At 41.0% G+C, this 14463-nt stretch overlaps 1 protein-coding gene across 6 annotated transcripts in view; it reads right to left on the bottom strand.

Moving 5' to 3' along the window:
• SPATS2 (spermatogenesis associated serine rich 2) overlaps positions 1–14463 on the bottom strand; it is a 32301-nt gene that overhangs the window by 16914 nt on the left and 924 nt on the right. For 4 of the 6 annotated variants that reach the window (XM_026055464.1, XM_026055468.1, XM_026055462.1 and 1 more), the window contains exon 2: positions 6491–6803. In XM_026055464.1, the coding sequence (XP_025911249.1) occupies positions 6491–6515 (25 nt within the window). In that variant the 5' untranslated portion in view covers positions 6516–6803. Of the gene's footprint in view, positions 1–6490; positions 6804–8105; positions 8199–13633; positions 13655–14463 lie in introns of those variants that run through there. The other 2 variants (XM_026055465.1, XM_026055463.1) reach the window with 2 other exon arrangements.

Here is a 14463-nt window from a genome sequence, read left to right as displayed (position 1 = left end):
GCACTCCCAAGCATCATTAAAAGGGCTACTGGCGTTCAGGTCTCTTGTGATAGTGGGTATTTGCAAGAAGGAACAGAATTTAAAACACTCGTGTCCTCACGGACAGAATCCTGACTCCCACCAGTGACTTCACGATTTGGGGAATTAACATCCTTGTGGGAAAGGAAAGCGCCGTTCCAAAGCCAGAGCTCTGATCACGCACAAACAATATGACGAGTCATTTAGATATTAACTCGAGCAGATCTCTGTTGCATTAAAACAAACACCACGCAGTGCTATCCTGGTGATTCGATGTGATAAACTCCAGAGACAATGTCAACAGTCTTAATTGCTTCTCCATTCATAACCGCTTCCTCCAGAAAAATGAGGCAGTAGCAAACTATTCATCACAAATCATTTACTTTTGTGTTTTAGTGCTATTTACTGGCCTGATTAATACAGGTTCTCTTAAACAGAAACACTGAAGATACCAGAACTTACCCTACCAAAATGGTCATGCTGCTTGATTATTTCAGTCTGCTCTTCACGTAACCCTGCAAATTAGTCCTTTCTGGACAAAGCATGTGCAAGAATTAAGACTATAGACCTAACAAATGCTTGTTCTACTTCCTGGGAAACACAAAAGAAAACACACCTTCACATTCAACATCTAAAGAAAGTTGAAACAGGAGCCACTATTTTTTTTTCCCCAAGTCAAGCCAATTTGACTCCTGGCCAACTATTCCGAGCGGCGACGGGCAGCTGTACGGGCTGCGCTGTGATACTCATTCATTTCAAACCGCACTCTCAAACGACAACCGGCCGCAGCACAAAAGAAATGACCAGCCTTGGCGACTGTCTGCAAGCATTTCTCGGGATGCTTAAAGCTTTAAAGCCTTTAATCGCCTATTCAGCGTCATCAGTAAAATACTGCTGAAATCCTTAGATAACGTGGTATTTACGCAACTAACAGACACTTTCAAACTTGGGAAGTCTCTTTTAATAAAAACCCAGAATGCATACTGTAGCGCCTCAGAGTGCAGCCTTTTCAGAAGAGGACACATGGAAAAAATAAAAGCACCAGCAGCTAAAGCAACAGCTTGACAACGGGACGGGCTTTCGTGCAAACAGCTTTATGGAAGACAAACTGTCAGAAAAGGTACAGCTGTACTCAGTGAGGCGGTATACGTGCGTTTTCTAAATTCACCCAGCGTTTCATTGACACCACACCCATGTTCTCGCTCACGAGAAGTTTGCGAGATAGAATAGCCTCCGAAAGCCAGCCCTGGGATGGCCAACAGGGCCAACGGCCACGTGTTCCCCCACGTCACGCAGCCTCTCCGCAGCAAAGGGCAGGGCTCACCACCGGGCGCCGAGCTCCAGCGACCTGCGGGGTCCCCTCCAACCGACACGGGCCTTAACGGCATCGCCCCTGACCAGACGCAACGCTCAAAAGAACTCAGCTTAAATATAGTCATGATAYGGGGTATTCCAATTAGCCAAGCCCAAAAGGAGCAACGGTCTCCGATTTCTTTGTTGCCACAGGTCTAAAAATCACGCTCCAAACGAACGCCAGATGCTTCCTCCTGTCCCAGTCAGGAAACTAGCAAGCAAATGACTGYGGGGAATTGGACGGCATATATACTTAAAATTCAATGCAATAAAGATTCAGTTAAGCTGTGAAACATTTATAGACACTGTGGCTTTTCAGGTCAATGGTAACTACTTTGACTCTCCCAGGGACAGCACAGAAAGCCTCAGTTAATATGAAATGAAAAGCTCTTAAAGAAATGGCACCTCATTGCCCACTAAGAGCATCTCAAATTTGTTCTAATTACAAGTATCTTCACCTGTCTCTATATTGTAAGAATAACTAGACATCCGCCTCCAATACCGCAGAGGTGACTGGACAGGAATTAATGTATCTTCCTAGGACAAGGTAAAGTAGCTAGAATATCATTATTCTATCAGTCTGTACATACAGTAATACTTTCACACTGAAGTACGAAAAATGTTTAAAAAACAGTTTTTCTAGCAAAAGTGCTACATAAAAGTTTGCCTCTGTGGATTCTTTTGTGATTTCACCGCCCCTAGAACTTTAGACATTGCACTTCAAGCAAGCAGATCACCACGAGTTTTTAAATACGGATTGCATTTCACATTTCTAATGCATTGTGCTTTTCCTTAGGAATTATTTCAACATAWACTGCTATTTTTTTCAAGTAAGCATAGTTCTTGCTAACAGGCAGAGGTACCAAAACTTGTAAATTCATGGGGAGAGAACTTAATAAGTAAAAACTAAACTGAGATTAGAATCATTAGGACCATTTGGTTAATAAACTATACTTGCTCAATTTCTGTCCATGCTTAAGTCCATGCTTGCTGCTTGGGCACATACAAAACCAGGGCTTGGTACCTCAATCAGCTGTTGTGGAAACTATTTTAATGCCCCAAAGACACCACTGTGATAYTATTGTATTGCAAAGACAGGCCAAGAGGATGGCAGCTGCATATAAGAATTTTGTCTAGACAAGAAACACCGCTTTCTTGCTTATTTTCTCAAATAAATTTCAAGGGTCCAAGCATGCAATATAAACACAACCCTTTCAGTCAAAACCCGATATATGAAAGCTACCAGYTCATTAGATTTTAATTAAGAAGAAACTTATTGTGTTATAGATAGAATACGACTATGCAGGCAACAGCTGGACTTGCAATTCACAGAATTCTTTCTGAGGTGAGCAAATTAAACCTTCCAGATATCTGATCTCCCACAGAAGTTAGATGRCTGCTGTATGGCAATGGAAAAGTTCGCTTTCGTGTGAAAGTGGGCTGCCTTTTCGCTATAAGGCTACTTCATTTGGGAGCCTGGAAGAAAAAAAAAAATAAAGTGGGGGAACATAAAAAAAAAGTTTTTGCAAAGTCAGCTAAAACATGCCRAAAGTTATGCTGTTAAAATTGGGTATTTCTGCCTGACACAAAACAGGGKGATTTCTGCCACAAAGACAGGGAAATAGTATTAACACAGTTCTCCTAAACACGCATTCTGCTTTCCAGGAGCTAGGCAGAAACACTTGCAAAGCAGGTCTAATTACTCCTCCAGTTATCACTGATTTGGTTTAGCAGGAGCAGGCGCTCTACAATTTACAGGCAATTGTCACAGCTGGCAGTTTTAACCTGAGCACTACCTTTTCTTTGAATACACAAGCAGCGAAGCAAGACAATCTGGGATAGCTTTCAGCGGAGCTAAGGCAGAAAAGTAAAAAAAACAGTCATTAAGGCAATTTAAACTGCAGGACATTGTCTTTCCCCTATCTGGTTTCCATCTACACGTAAGAAGTGAAAAATTAAATTAAATCTGCACATTTTCAGAATATTTTTTCTTAAAAAGTTATTCACATTCAACACACTGAAGCAGCGATGCAGCTGAAGTACACATCAACTTCTGACATCATCTACATGCTCTCCCTTCATATCATATACGTAAGTTTACTCACAAGCCAAAATCTGACTATCAAGTTACAGAACATAAACGCACTGCATTTTGCTTTGTTCATTTTCAACGTAACTCACAGCAAGTTTTGAGCTGCAGTGCAATTCAGCAATCTCCCAGTTTGCAGTCGACCAGAGAGTGATCTGAACATATAAACCGAAAAAACAGCTTGCAAACACAACAATCGGTAAAGCCTGTTTTTTTGCTGAGCGGTATCTTCTACTTGATTGATGTGTTGTTAAACAAAGTATGAGCTTAGATTGAAATTTTTCTCACATTTGGGGCTTTCATAAATATTCTTGTGTGCAGGTTCCCTGCTGCTTAACACTATTCTAGCTGTAATCCTCCCTTTCCAGGGACTTATATCCAAGACCTCTACCCCTTTACTCAATTTGTGTAGGACACCTCTCTGTCAGTTGAAACGGCTCCCTGACGTAGCCAAACGTGTAGGAGTCTGAGTGCTGTTTTATTCAGAATTTGGCATGCCTAAAAACACGTCTGCTGGAAACCAGGCTCTGTATCTTGGGGTCACCGGTCATTTTGAACCTGGTGGCTGCTTTCATTCAAATCAATTAACTGAATCAGAATAGGTGATGAGAGGGAGTACACACGCTTATTATTTGCGGGGGGGAAAACATAACCAAAGGAGGAATTCAGACGGTAGTAAATCAACAAAACTACTAGACTATGGAAAAACATGTCTTTAGAGATCTGGTACCACTGAGACTAAATTCTTTGAATTTCTGAAATATTCCTTATAGAATATACTAAAGCTGAAATGAAGCATTCAGTATAACCTGGATATGGTCCTACATTTTGATGGATGCATTCTGATTTTGAACGGGGATGATTACATGACTGGTTTAGAGATTTAACTTTTTTCTCCTCAGCATACGCCTTCTGAGTAAAGAGTTATATATAACAGTAATATTGAGGAGTACAACATGATTCTGTGCTAAAACTTTGCATATACATTTTCAAAAGACTTAAAATATCCTTCTGAACAAATTGTTCAGATGTTCACTCTGTTCTGTGGCACTTCTAAGAACAAGAAACAGGTGGACTTTGATTCGGTTTCAAAACTGCTGCGTTATTAAAAATAGTTCTCTCTCATTACATATCTTTCAATACTTCTCACTGACCCTTTGTTACACCGTAAAGGGGTTTTGTTTTGCTTTAGGAAGAAAAAGAAACCGAAAAGATACTCCTTACCTGGCCAAGGTACATTCCTTTACAAAGGACTGGGGAATATTTGTTGACTACATTAACATTCTAGAACAGCAGAAAAGTAATAATTGAAAATGCAGTCACAGTCCAGACAGGACAGGACACAAGCAGAAGAGTCTAGAGCCTTAGCTCTCACCTTCCCTTTACATCCACACTGTCACTCCAAAGCCTGGAGATGAGGCTGCTTCCTAAAGCAGGGCGTATTTTATATCCCTGAGCGGCACAACAAATTAGAGTTTACTCTGCATTCTCGTTCGGTGTCAAATATTTGCGCCCACAATCCTTCCACTTTTCTTTAGGAACCCAACACACGCCAGCACTTCCCAACAGGTTCTCCATATGACAGTCTATTCTGAACATCACTGAGAACAGCAATTGTGTCGGCTTTCTCGTTTGGCAAATGCCAAACCCCAGAATTCCCTCAGAGTAACAGCTTTTCATGTTTCTTCTCCCACAGATTTCTCTTGCAGGTTCTCTATCTAGCCACAGTAATTCTTTTCTGCGGCTTCAAGATGCATTTTTCTCTCCACGTTTACGCAGCAACAATGGGCTGAACAGCAAGGTTTACAGCAGCACATAGGGGCCAATTTCTTAATGACTCAGTATTCAGGCTTCCAAACACAGATATAAATACAGCATTTTAAAAATCATTCACAAATTATAGCGTACAACAATTTCCATAAGTGTTACTAATTGCTTCGAATCAAGTATGGATTTAGCTGTCAAAGGAAAGCTGGACCCCTCAGGTAGACACCATTTCTATGCCAAAGCTGCTAGGAAAAAAAAAAAAAAAATCTACAGAGAACAAAAGCTCTTCTCTTTAGGTAGAGGGCATGGATCGTCAAATCCATCCGTGTTAAATTATTAATTAGTAGTCAGTTCAAAGAAAAAAAAAGAAAACCATAGCCGTCAATCCCCCTCTTCCCCACCACCACACACACACGCTTTGGAATTAATGTTTTGCATGCAACGAATAAGATCTCTCACTGAAATAAGCTCCTTAATGCAAGAACAGCTTTGCCACTGAACACTTAACATGTGATAGCAGAAAAAAGGAAAACTATACTGTGTATTTGAAAACAAAGCAAGGGAACAAGCTTCTCGCTAACTTAGGCTTGTTGTTCATTGTACCTATCTTAAAGGAAAAGGATTTAAATTAGTCTAGTTTGAATCACATCTCCAAGAGGTGAGGACACAGGCTGAGCTATCCAGCCTTGATTCAGTGGTCTGTTTCTTTAACTCGAATCTTAGCAAACCAAGGGCAGAAACCTTGCATTAAAACCCTGCGTTAAAACCCCGGAATCCACAGGGCATTCTGAATCAGAGGGCAGAAAAGGGCTGTCTTGGTAATAAGATTAACTTCTAAGTTTTGGCGCAGTCAAGTCTGTGAGCGACCCAAACACCCTTCCGATTCATACTGGCCATACCCAGAGAGTCTTGCATTAATACCACTGGTGATCCCAGTAAAAGATGAGTTTACCTCTAACAACTCAACTACTAAAAATTGTTTTTTCCCAGAAGTCCAACTGTGAAAGAGATGCAAAATTAGTAATATACAGGAACTTATGAAATCAGAACTGTCAAGTTAGACAATTGAAATGCTACTAAAAATGTTACAAAACCCAACAGTTATAGAGTTTCACTAAGACAGTGACAGTAAGCTGCCAAGTGACATTAGCAACCTTGCAAGGAGTATAGCAAAAGCAATTAACCCCTTTCTTAATTGATAACTTTGAAATCAATAATGTTGTTTATTGACATTTGATTATATCACATTCACATGCATCTTACCTTTTGGATTTTGCTTTTTAGACATCTCAGCACGTTTGCTCTAATGCCCAGCTATACTGGGGGGGGGGGGAAGAGAGTCCTCGCCCTTGAATAACGTAGCTGGCAGTTGTAATTCACACACCGTCTTGTATCAATTCAGGAAACGGCAAATATCTGTTTTGGGATGGCAAAATCCCAGCTGTGAGGGCAAATCGGGTCTGGAGTTGTCAGGATTCTGCTGACAAGCCAGCAGAGCACTATAGCTTCTTCCTCTGAAAAGCAACTTCTTGTCATGAAGCCTGACTGCAGCAGTTGGTATCAGTCTTTTCCAGTTCTAAAGAAGAAAAAAAGAAAAAGAAAGGAAATAAAAAGATTGCTGCTGTACTGGCCAAAGGCATACACTAAGTCTCGCAGCTTATCAAAGTCGACTCGCTCATGCTTAAGAGTAAAATTCGTATTTTGTTTAAAGGCACTGCAAAACAACTAGCCAGAAAAAAGCAATATTAAATATAAAGCAACAAGATCCCTAAAGAATTTGTAGTTTCAACAGGCTTAATTCAAAGCTACCATGGCACTTGTAAGACATTCTAACTTAAGCATGCAAGCATTAGGACTAGGAAGGTTTATAACCCATCATAAAAAAAAACATTTAAACAAATACCAGCATTTACTAACACAAGAGCCATTATACACAGTGGACCGAGAGCGTGGTTCCTACACTGGATGACAATATTTATTACAGTGTGAGCTCTTAGATCTCTCATGTGTTCACATGGCGAGTATCCTAGAGAAAATAAAATTCACTTTGCTGCCAGCACCTAACAGCATACAAATTTTAAACGTTTTCTCTGTTTATTTCAGCAGAGGACRAGATACAAACCTCCCCCACAAAGACCGTAACAGGGACAGTTCTCCTGTGGCATTACATGTATGTGTTTTCCTTGTGCTCACTGTGTTTCTGATTCAAGCAGCTAGGGAGAGCGGGGATGGCAGGCGCCACATCAAACAGGATGACAGGTTAAACAAAGAACAACAGGATACACAACGTAAGGAAACAATAGAGACCTCTCTGCCACAGCAAACTGGTCTAACTCCAAGGAAGGATCTGGCCCTCGTTTCAAAGCCGTATCCGTAATGAAGTGTGAAAAACACACACGAAAAATGCCATTTCAAAATGTAAAATGAGCATAACTGAAGATGCACAAAAATATTTTAGTAAATGTTGGGACTCTATGTACATTCCTAGTGAAACCCACATACTCATATACATTTAGAAAGAAATGCAATTCGCTTAACAAATAATTGGAAGCTCAACTCCCCTCCACCCTGATCAGGATTTTTTTTTCTAGCCACATTCCCGGGTATGGTTTACAAGCCTGAGGAATGCAGCAACACTGATGGGATACAAGAACGAGCGACGCTGCCCAACAGCTCATCAACAGGATCCTAACAAGTGTATTTTGACTTAAAAATAGACATTTCCTATTATTAGAGTTTTCCTTTCTTAGCTATGCAGGAGTTCAAAACTTATTTCTAACCAGTGACCCAAATAATCTAAGCATGAGACAGCTTTAAGAGCTGAGACCGAGTTAACACTCGCCGCCTTTTCAAAAGACTATGCAAAAGAATTCTTTACCTGTAAATAGAGTCCTGAAATGAGAGGTAGTTACAAACTCCTGTCTTGCCGCCTCCAGCTCTCAGAATTAAATGCCTTCATTTGTTATACCGCCTAAAAAAAATCGTGGCGTTGGAAATTCTGTTCAAAAACACCCAAGATTTCCACAGAAGCCAGAGAATTTAGGGAAGGATTGTGCTTCCAGGCTATAACAGAGCACCGGCTCTACTCCTCCAGATTGCCAGCACATTCGGCACGGAGGTCTGCCGGTAACGCAGCACGGCAGATGTGCCTTGGTTTGTACGATTACATACAAGTTTCACTTCCCCGCCTGGCTGCTTTATATCCCCGACCAGGAAACGCACTGGAGGCGATACAAGTATACGGCTACTGGGAGCCTTCGAATGCGTCCCGTGATTTCAAGATAACGCCTGTTCAGTCCAAGAGACTGAAAGTGCTCGTGCACTGACCTGTGATACTAAACACCGCCAGTATATGCCGTTCAGAGTTAAAAAAATAAAAATAAAGTGCCTTAGCGTCTTCTGTTTCATTTCATTTTTAAATAAAGCAAATCATTCTTTAATCCAGAAGGGAGCATGGAAATACACAGGAACTAAAAAACCTGCAACGTCATCCCTGAGAGTGCTTTTTGTGAACTCCCACGAGTTGTCTCAAACTAATTCGTGCAACAAAGGTATACTTAAAAATTGTTTCTGGATGTAAATCCTTGAAAAGTAAATAATTAAAAGAACACCTCATTCAACGATATGTAAAAAAAAACAGAAGTTGCCAGAAAAGAAGTTATTAGAAATTCTCAAAATGCTTGAAAAATACTAAACCTTATCTAAAATACTAAACCTTACCTTTACCCACTTCAAAAGAGAGACATAACGAGTAATTAAGTCTTAGAGGAAAAAACAAATAACATACAAAGAGTTCTGAATTACTCTTTGGCAAGCCAAGTTCTAACTCTGACATGCACATAAGTGATAAGGCAGTGGACTGAAGAAAAATAACCACTGATGCATCTGATGAATATATAATGGCAAATCTTGACACTCTGATAATGCAATTAATACTGCAATTTCACCTGATATTTCCTATGATAAAAATGCAGGGTCAGACAGTCAAAAGCAACTCCAGTTTATGTTAGAATACAGGTTCAGAAAGTTGTGTGACCTCCATTTAACTAGGTATCTTTCTCACAGCAAATCAGATGAAAATCGCAGCATGAGCATTAGACAAAAACCTTAAATAGATCAGTGCAAGAGGGTTGTAAAAAACAAGTTGTTTTTTTTTAAACAATAGAAGTGGAAATTCCAGGACTAGTAAAATAGCAAAGATTAGGGCAAGTTCAAATAAATTAAATAAACTTGCTACAGGTGGTGAACTCTTTCAGATAAGGGCAATATAAGTCTTATATAATGTACCATATACTTCACTAGAAGCAACGAAGCCAAGAAAGAATCAGTACAAAAATGTTAAGAAACCTATCTGCAGGATTAAAATACTGCAATTAAAACAGGATTGCTACAGGAACAACAAAATCCCCAGAAACCCAGCTCCTTCCCATCACTGACTCAGCGACTGACCTCTTCCTAGAGCTGCCGTTGTTTAGTTGATGACATAAAATTTTTCAAGTTACACTGGAAATGCACATTTCTGTGAAACGCGCAAATATCAGCATATTCTATTTAAGAAAGAAGGAAAACATATCCAAAATTTTACAGACACCAAGTCAAAAGAGAAGTGACTTTAAAATCACCAACCCACAGAGCAAGAATAGCACAGAAAACGGCCTGGACTGATATTTCAGTAAATTCTGAGAACTTGATACCTCCCTATTTGAAGGAAAATAAGATAAACAGTGAGAATTTTCTCCGGATTTTCTATTAGTCTACAGAAGATGCTTTTGCTGTGAAATCTTAAGTTCTAAAGAATACGCCTGCTTCTTAGGAAGAGTTTTACCATTGTCGCTTGGGGATTTCAGGCAAGTAGCGTAGAAGGCTCTCCCCGGCCTCCACCTCACCCCCAGCTTAAGCGTAATTCATGCTGTACAGTAGCATCTGGCTAATTGGCTTTTGAGTTAAGTAGTCCCTTACCAAGCTATTTTAATCTTGTTGATCAAGCACCTAAGATGAGCCTCTCTGAGTACACACAGCAGCATTTCACTGGAATAAATCGCTCTATTTGTAATTTATAATCATTCTCAAATAAAAATTCCTGCTTCCAAGACTCTAGGGCCTCAGAGGACAGAGGTGTTTACCTACAACGCTGGGACCCCTTCTCTTTGTAAGGTACTCACGCAAGAATTCACCTCAGTTTTAGATGGTGTCCAAAAAAGAAAAAAAAAGTGACAATTACACTAGAAATTCAATCATGTATTTTATCTTTCCTCAAGCCACATTTAGAGAAGTCGGTTTCAGATGTCCACTACCTATAGGAACATGCTAATACCCAAGAGTTTCTCTCGGGTTTGCATGTGTACTCGCAACGCTTCCCCCCAGCGCCAGCGCAGCCAGATTTCTCACAGACCGCTGAATCCCAGAGGGGAGGACACAAAGGTTATGCAGCGCCGAAACCTTAATACTTGTTTTTTAAGCAAATACCTGTTAAGTTATAGCAGGACAAAATAAGACTGTTGATATCTCTTATGCTCAATACAGGCCTCAATCATTTGTGTTTGAAGAACTAACTTTTTCGACCTGAAACAGATCAGAAATTGGCTGATGGGCTACTGAGCCCAAACGGTTCCTATCCCCCACAAAACACAGCAGGCCAAATATTCCGATGCAAGTCAGTTAGCTTTATTATCTTGTGTCAGAAAGGAACACAACACACCGTACAACAGTAAGCGCAGCACAAAAAGCCTAACTGATTTTTTTTTTTTTTTTCAATCGACACAATCGGTTTTCAGAAGCTCCTTCCACCAAACAATGGAACAGTTAATACACGGGGCTACGGATCGTGTGCACGTGGGGAAGGGAGAGCAGCGAGAGCAGCCTTCTTGGTTTTCCCAACACAGGTCTGAAAAAGTCTAATATCAATGCCTGCACTGAAATCCCTGTTTACATAAAGCAGCTTCTTTTTCTGCCCTAGACTACTCCTTTCATGTTACTGGATAAAGGATCATAAAACCGTACAATACAAAAGAACCATTTTAGGACTGAAAGACCAGTAAGTTTCTTAGCATTACTCTTTTCCCCTCACCCCAGTATTTCCTCAGTTTAGTTATTTTGAGCAAGAATGAACTGAACATTTAACTTCAGAGATAATTAGCTGTCTATATTCTGTTTAAATCCACACATTTATTGTTCTTTCACCAAATGCATTATGCAGAGCACGACTGAGCATTAGCTATTCTCAAACATGTACCTCTTACAAGCTAATTGTGTATCATTTTGCAGCACAAAGGAGTAAAACTAAGTATTTCACATGACAAAACATTCCTGTATCTATTGTGAGGATGTTACAAAACCCCACACGGTGTGTTTATGTGTACTTACACGGTATAAAACAACAGACCACCATTTTTTGTTTTCTTCACAAGGGGGCCACAGCTTCCTTATCACACTCTGTTTTCTATACTCAATTTCAAAATAAACAGGTACTGGGAATTTCCGATAAGATGTCTAGTGCTTTACGCGCATCAATGCGATCTGAAATCCTGATGCAAAGATCTCACTTTGTCTTCTAGTCACCCCTCCATGCATCCAAGGCTTGAAAATGCAATTAAGAACAAATTTTATATGTTTTAAGTCTCAGATCTTCCATTATTAAAAACAAAAATAAAAGAATGCAGTACCTATACACCCTCTTCATATTGCAAGTCACCTTTAAAGCTCCTTTGTCCTGCATCCAACAAGAATCTTCTGCTGAGGGGTTGCAGCACAATAGCTCAGCAAAATCATAAAATATTTACATGCCCCTCAAAAAAACCCCTACAATTAAAAAAAAAAAAAACCTTATGCATTAGACAATGCTCCTTAGAAAAGGAGTTTAGCCTGGCAAACCTTTAACTACAATAACTTTAGCAGATATTGCTACGGTCATAAATCTGTGATATATAGCAGAACAGCTGCTGGAGTTATATGCAACTTTCACGCAGCTTGCGCCTGAAAGTTAAGGCTAGCTGCATAYGCTTTTGCAGGCATTTAACACACAAACAAGCTACATTATTAAATAGAGTATTACAGTAAGAAACATAAATACTTAAATCCCATGTACTGCATATTAGTCCATAGAGTAACACAGTCCAACAGTGGAAAAGCTGAGCTGAGAAGTCATGAGGAAGAATGAGTGATATGGATCTAAATGGCATTTCGGTGTCTTCAGGCAGGACCCTACTGGAGTTGGCCTGCACTCCCGAACTACCACAAGGTTTAACACGCTGGCAGTTTCTGTGAAAAGGGACTATGGCAAAGACAACCAGGATGCTGTAAGCAAACATTCTGACGCGTTAGCAGAAGAGGGGAAGGGTTTTCAGTTACTCACAGCTCAAAGACTATTTAAAAAATAAATAAATAAAAAATAAAAAAAGAAGGAAGGTGAAGCTGCGGTGCTGTCAAAACACACATCTTCCCCTCCACCTTTCAAGTGATTTTAGAAGGCAGCATCAATATTGAAAGCATGCATTTCTGGAGAGATGCTGCTTTTACTCGGTCATGCCTGAATCTAAATACAGACAGTGACATGCTTTCCTACGCTCCGTCTTCCTAAGGCAGGTTATTAAGAAGTTCAGTGCTCGCTACGACCACGAAGAGTTTAAGAACCCTCACGCGAAATACAGATATCGGCTTCCCTTTCTGCTGCACTAGACCTCGTCCAGACTAAATAGTTAGCCCAAAATTTCACGAATACAGGCCTGTATTTCAGCCAGATTGCATACTGGGATGCCCCCAGCTCATGTAAGCAAATCCTTCTCAGAAAGCATTAGGATCCAGAGTCAAACACTATGACAAAATATTCAACATCATCTGCCTTTAACTTTCTAGGCAGGGGCTGAAGCAAAAGGTTTCAAGATCTGTAATACCATAGGACCCTTCTCAAATGAAAGATTTTGCAGCTGCCATATCTTTTCAATTTATGGCCTGCAGTAGGAAATGCAGTGCAAAGTTAATGAAAAATGGTCATTATAAAGAGCTCAAAATCAAACTACCCTTTGGAAAGTCACTGAAGCAGATCCCACAGGTAGTCAGCATAGAAATTTCTACCCATTGTTCCAAGTTTGCCCCCCATCAATTAACAATGGCTCCCAAAAGCAGCAATGAAAGCTTTTGTTACAGCTTCTGTGTAACAAACTTCTCTAATGGCCCGATGATGGCAAGCAGAGATTGCAAGAGAATTGATCCGAATTGAGAGCCCTTGAAGGTGGCATGCCAGCAGGCATTCATTCCTCTGAGGCTACAGGATCACTATACATATACATGAAGGACCATTACACCTGCGGACAGGGCAGGAAGCGTCCTCAAACAAACAAACAAACCACCTTACATCCTTCACAGGATTTTCACCCCTCTCYAAACCGAACACAAAATCCTATTCTTCACCTTTCTTCCTATGGAACCACAATTTAGGTCTTGCCTATACGGTGCAGGAGACTTGCAACTTCTCTGCCACAGCTCCCTCTGTGAATACATTAGYGCCTCTTAAGTTCACTCAGGAAGCAGATAATCAAACACAAAACAAAAGCAGCACTGATGAGCACCCACATGGGGAAAGAGTGGGAACCAGATACTGGAATTCACCTTCTAACTTACTGCTCGGTTGCTTTCCCGGGGAGAAAAGTCCTGAGAGAATAAGGAAAACAAAGTCATGCTTTTAGGTGTGCTAAAGTTTAAGGCCACATCACTATGGAGGTATCGGAAGAAACCATTTGCTTCTTTGCAGCTCGGCTTGCCTTTCACCACCCTCATACTCCTGCTGCCTCATTCTCGTTAGCTTATTACTTGCGTTACGTTAACACCCAAAGGCCCCAGCACAACCAAACGCATTATTCCTGCCCCCGAGATGTACAGGCTGGGTGAGTACGGGGGAAAAGGAGCGGTAACGCACAGGCAGAGATGAGGTAAAGACGGGGGGAAGCAATAGGCATGCGTTGCCATGTACAAATCTGCGGTATAAATAATGTATTAATAATCCTGAGCGTCCTCCCCYCCTCAGTTACGCCAGTGGCCGTTCCCTGCCCCTCGCTGCTCACTCCCACGGCTCAGACTCATCGCTGGCTGCTTCCCCCCTGCATGACAGCCGCCCCCTGCCCCACAGCCAGCCGCCACCCCAGCCCCACAGCCCCTGCACCCCATCAAACCCCACCGCTCCCCCCGGAGACCCCTTCTGCAGCCTCCCCAGGGCCCCACTGCCGTGACCCGCTCCCCCCAAG

The sequence above is a fragment of the Apteryx rowi genome, unplaced genomic scaffold, assembly GCF_003343035.1.
Source record: "Apteryx rowi isolate R43461 unplaced genomic scaffold, aptRow1 scaffold_999, whole genome shotgun sequence".
Lineage (NCBI taxonomy): Eukaryota > Metazoa > Chordata > Aves > Apterygiformes > Apterygidae > Apteryx > Apteryx rowi.
The sequence above is the reverse complement of the archived record's forward strand: the minus strand, read 5'-3'. Positions and strand labels throughout refer to the sequence as shown.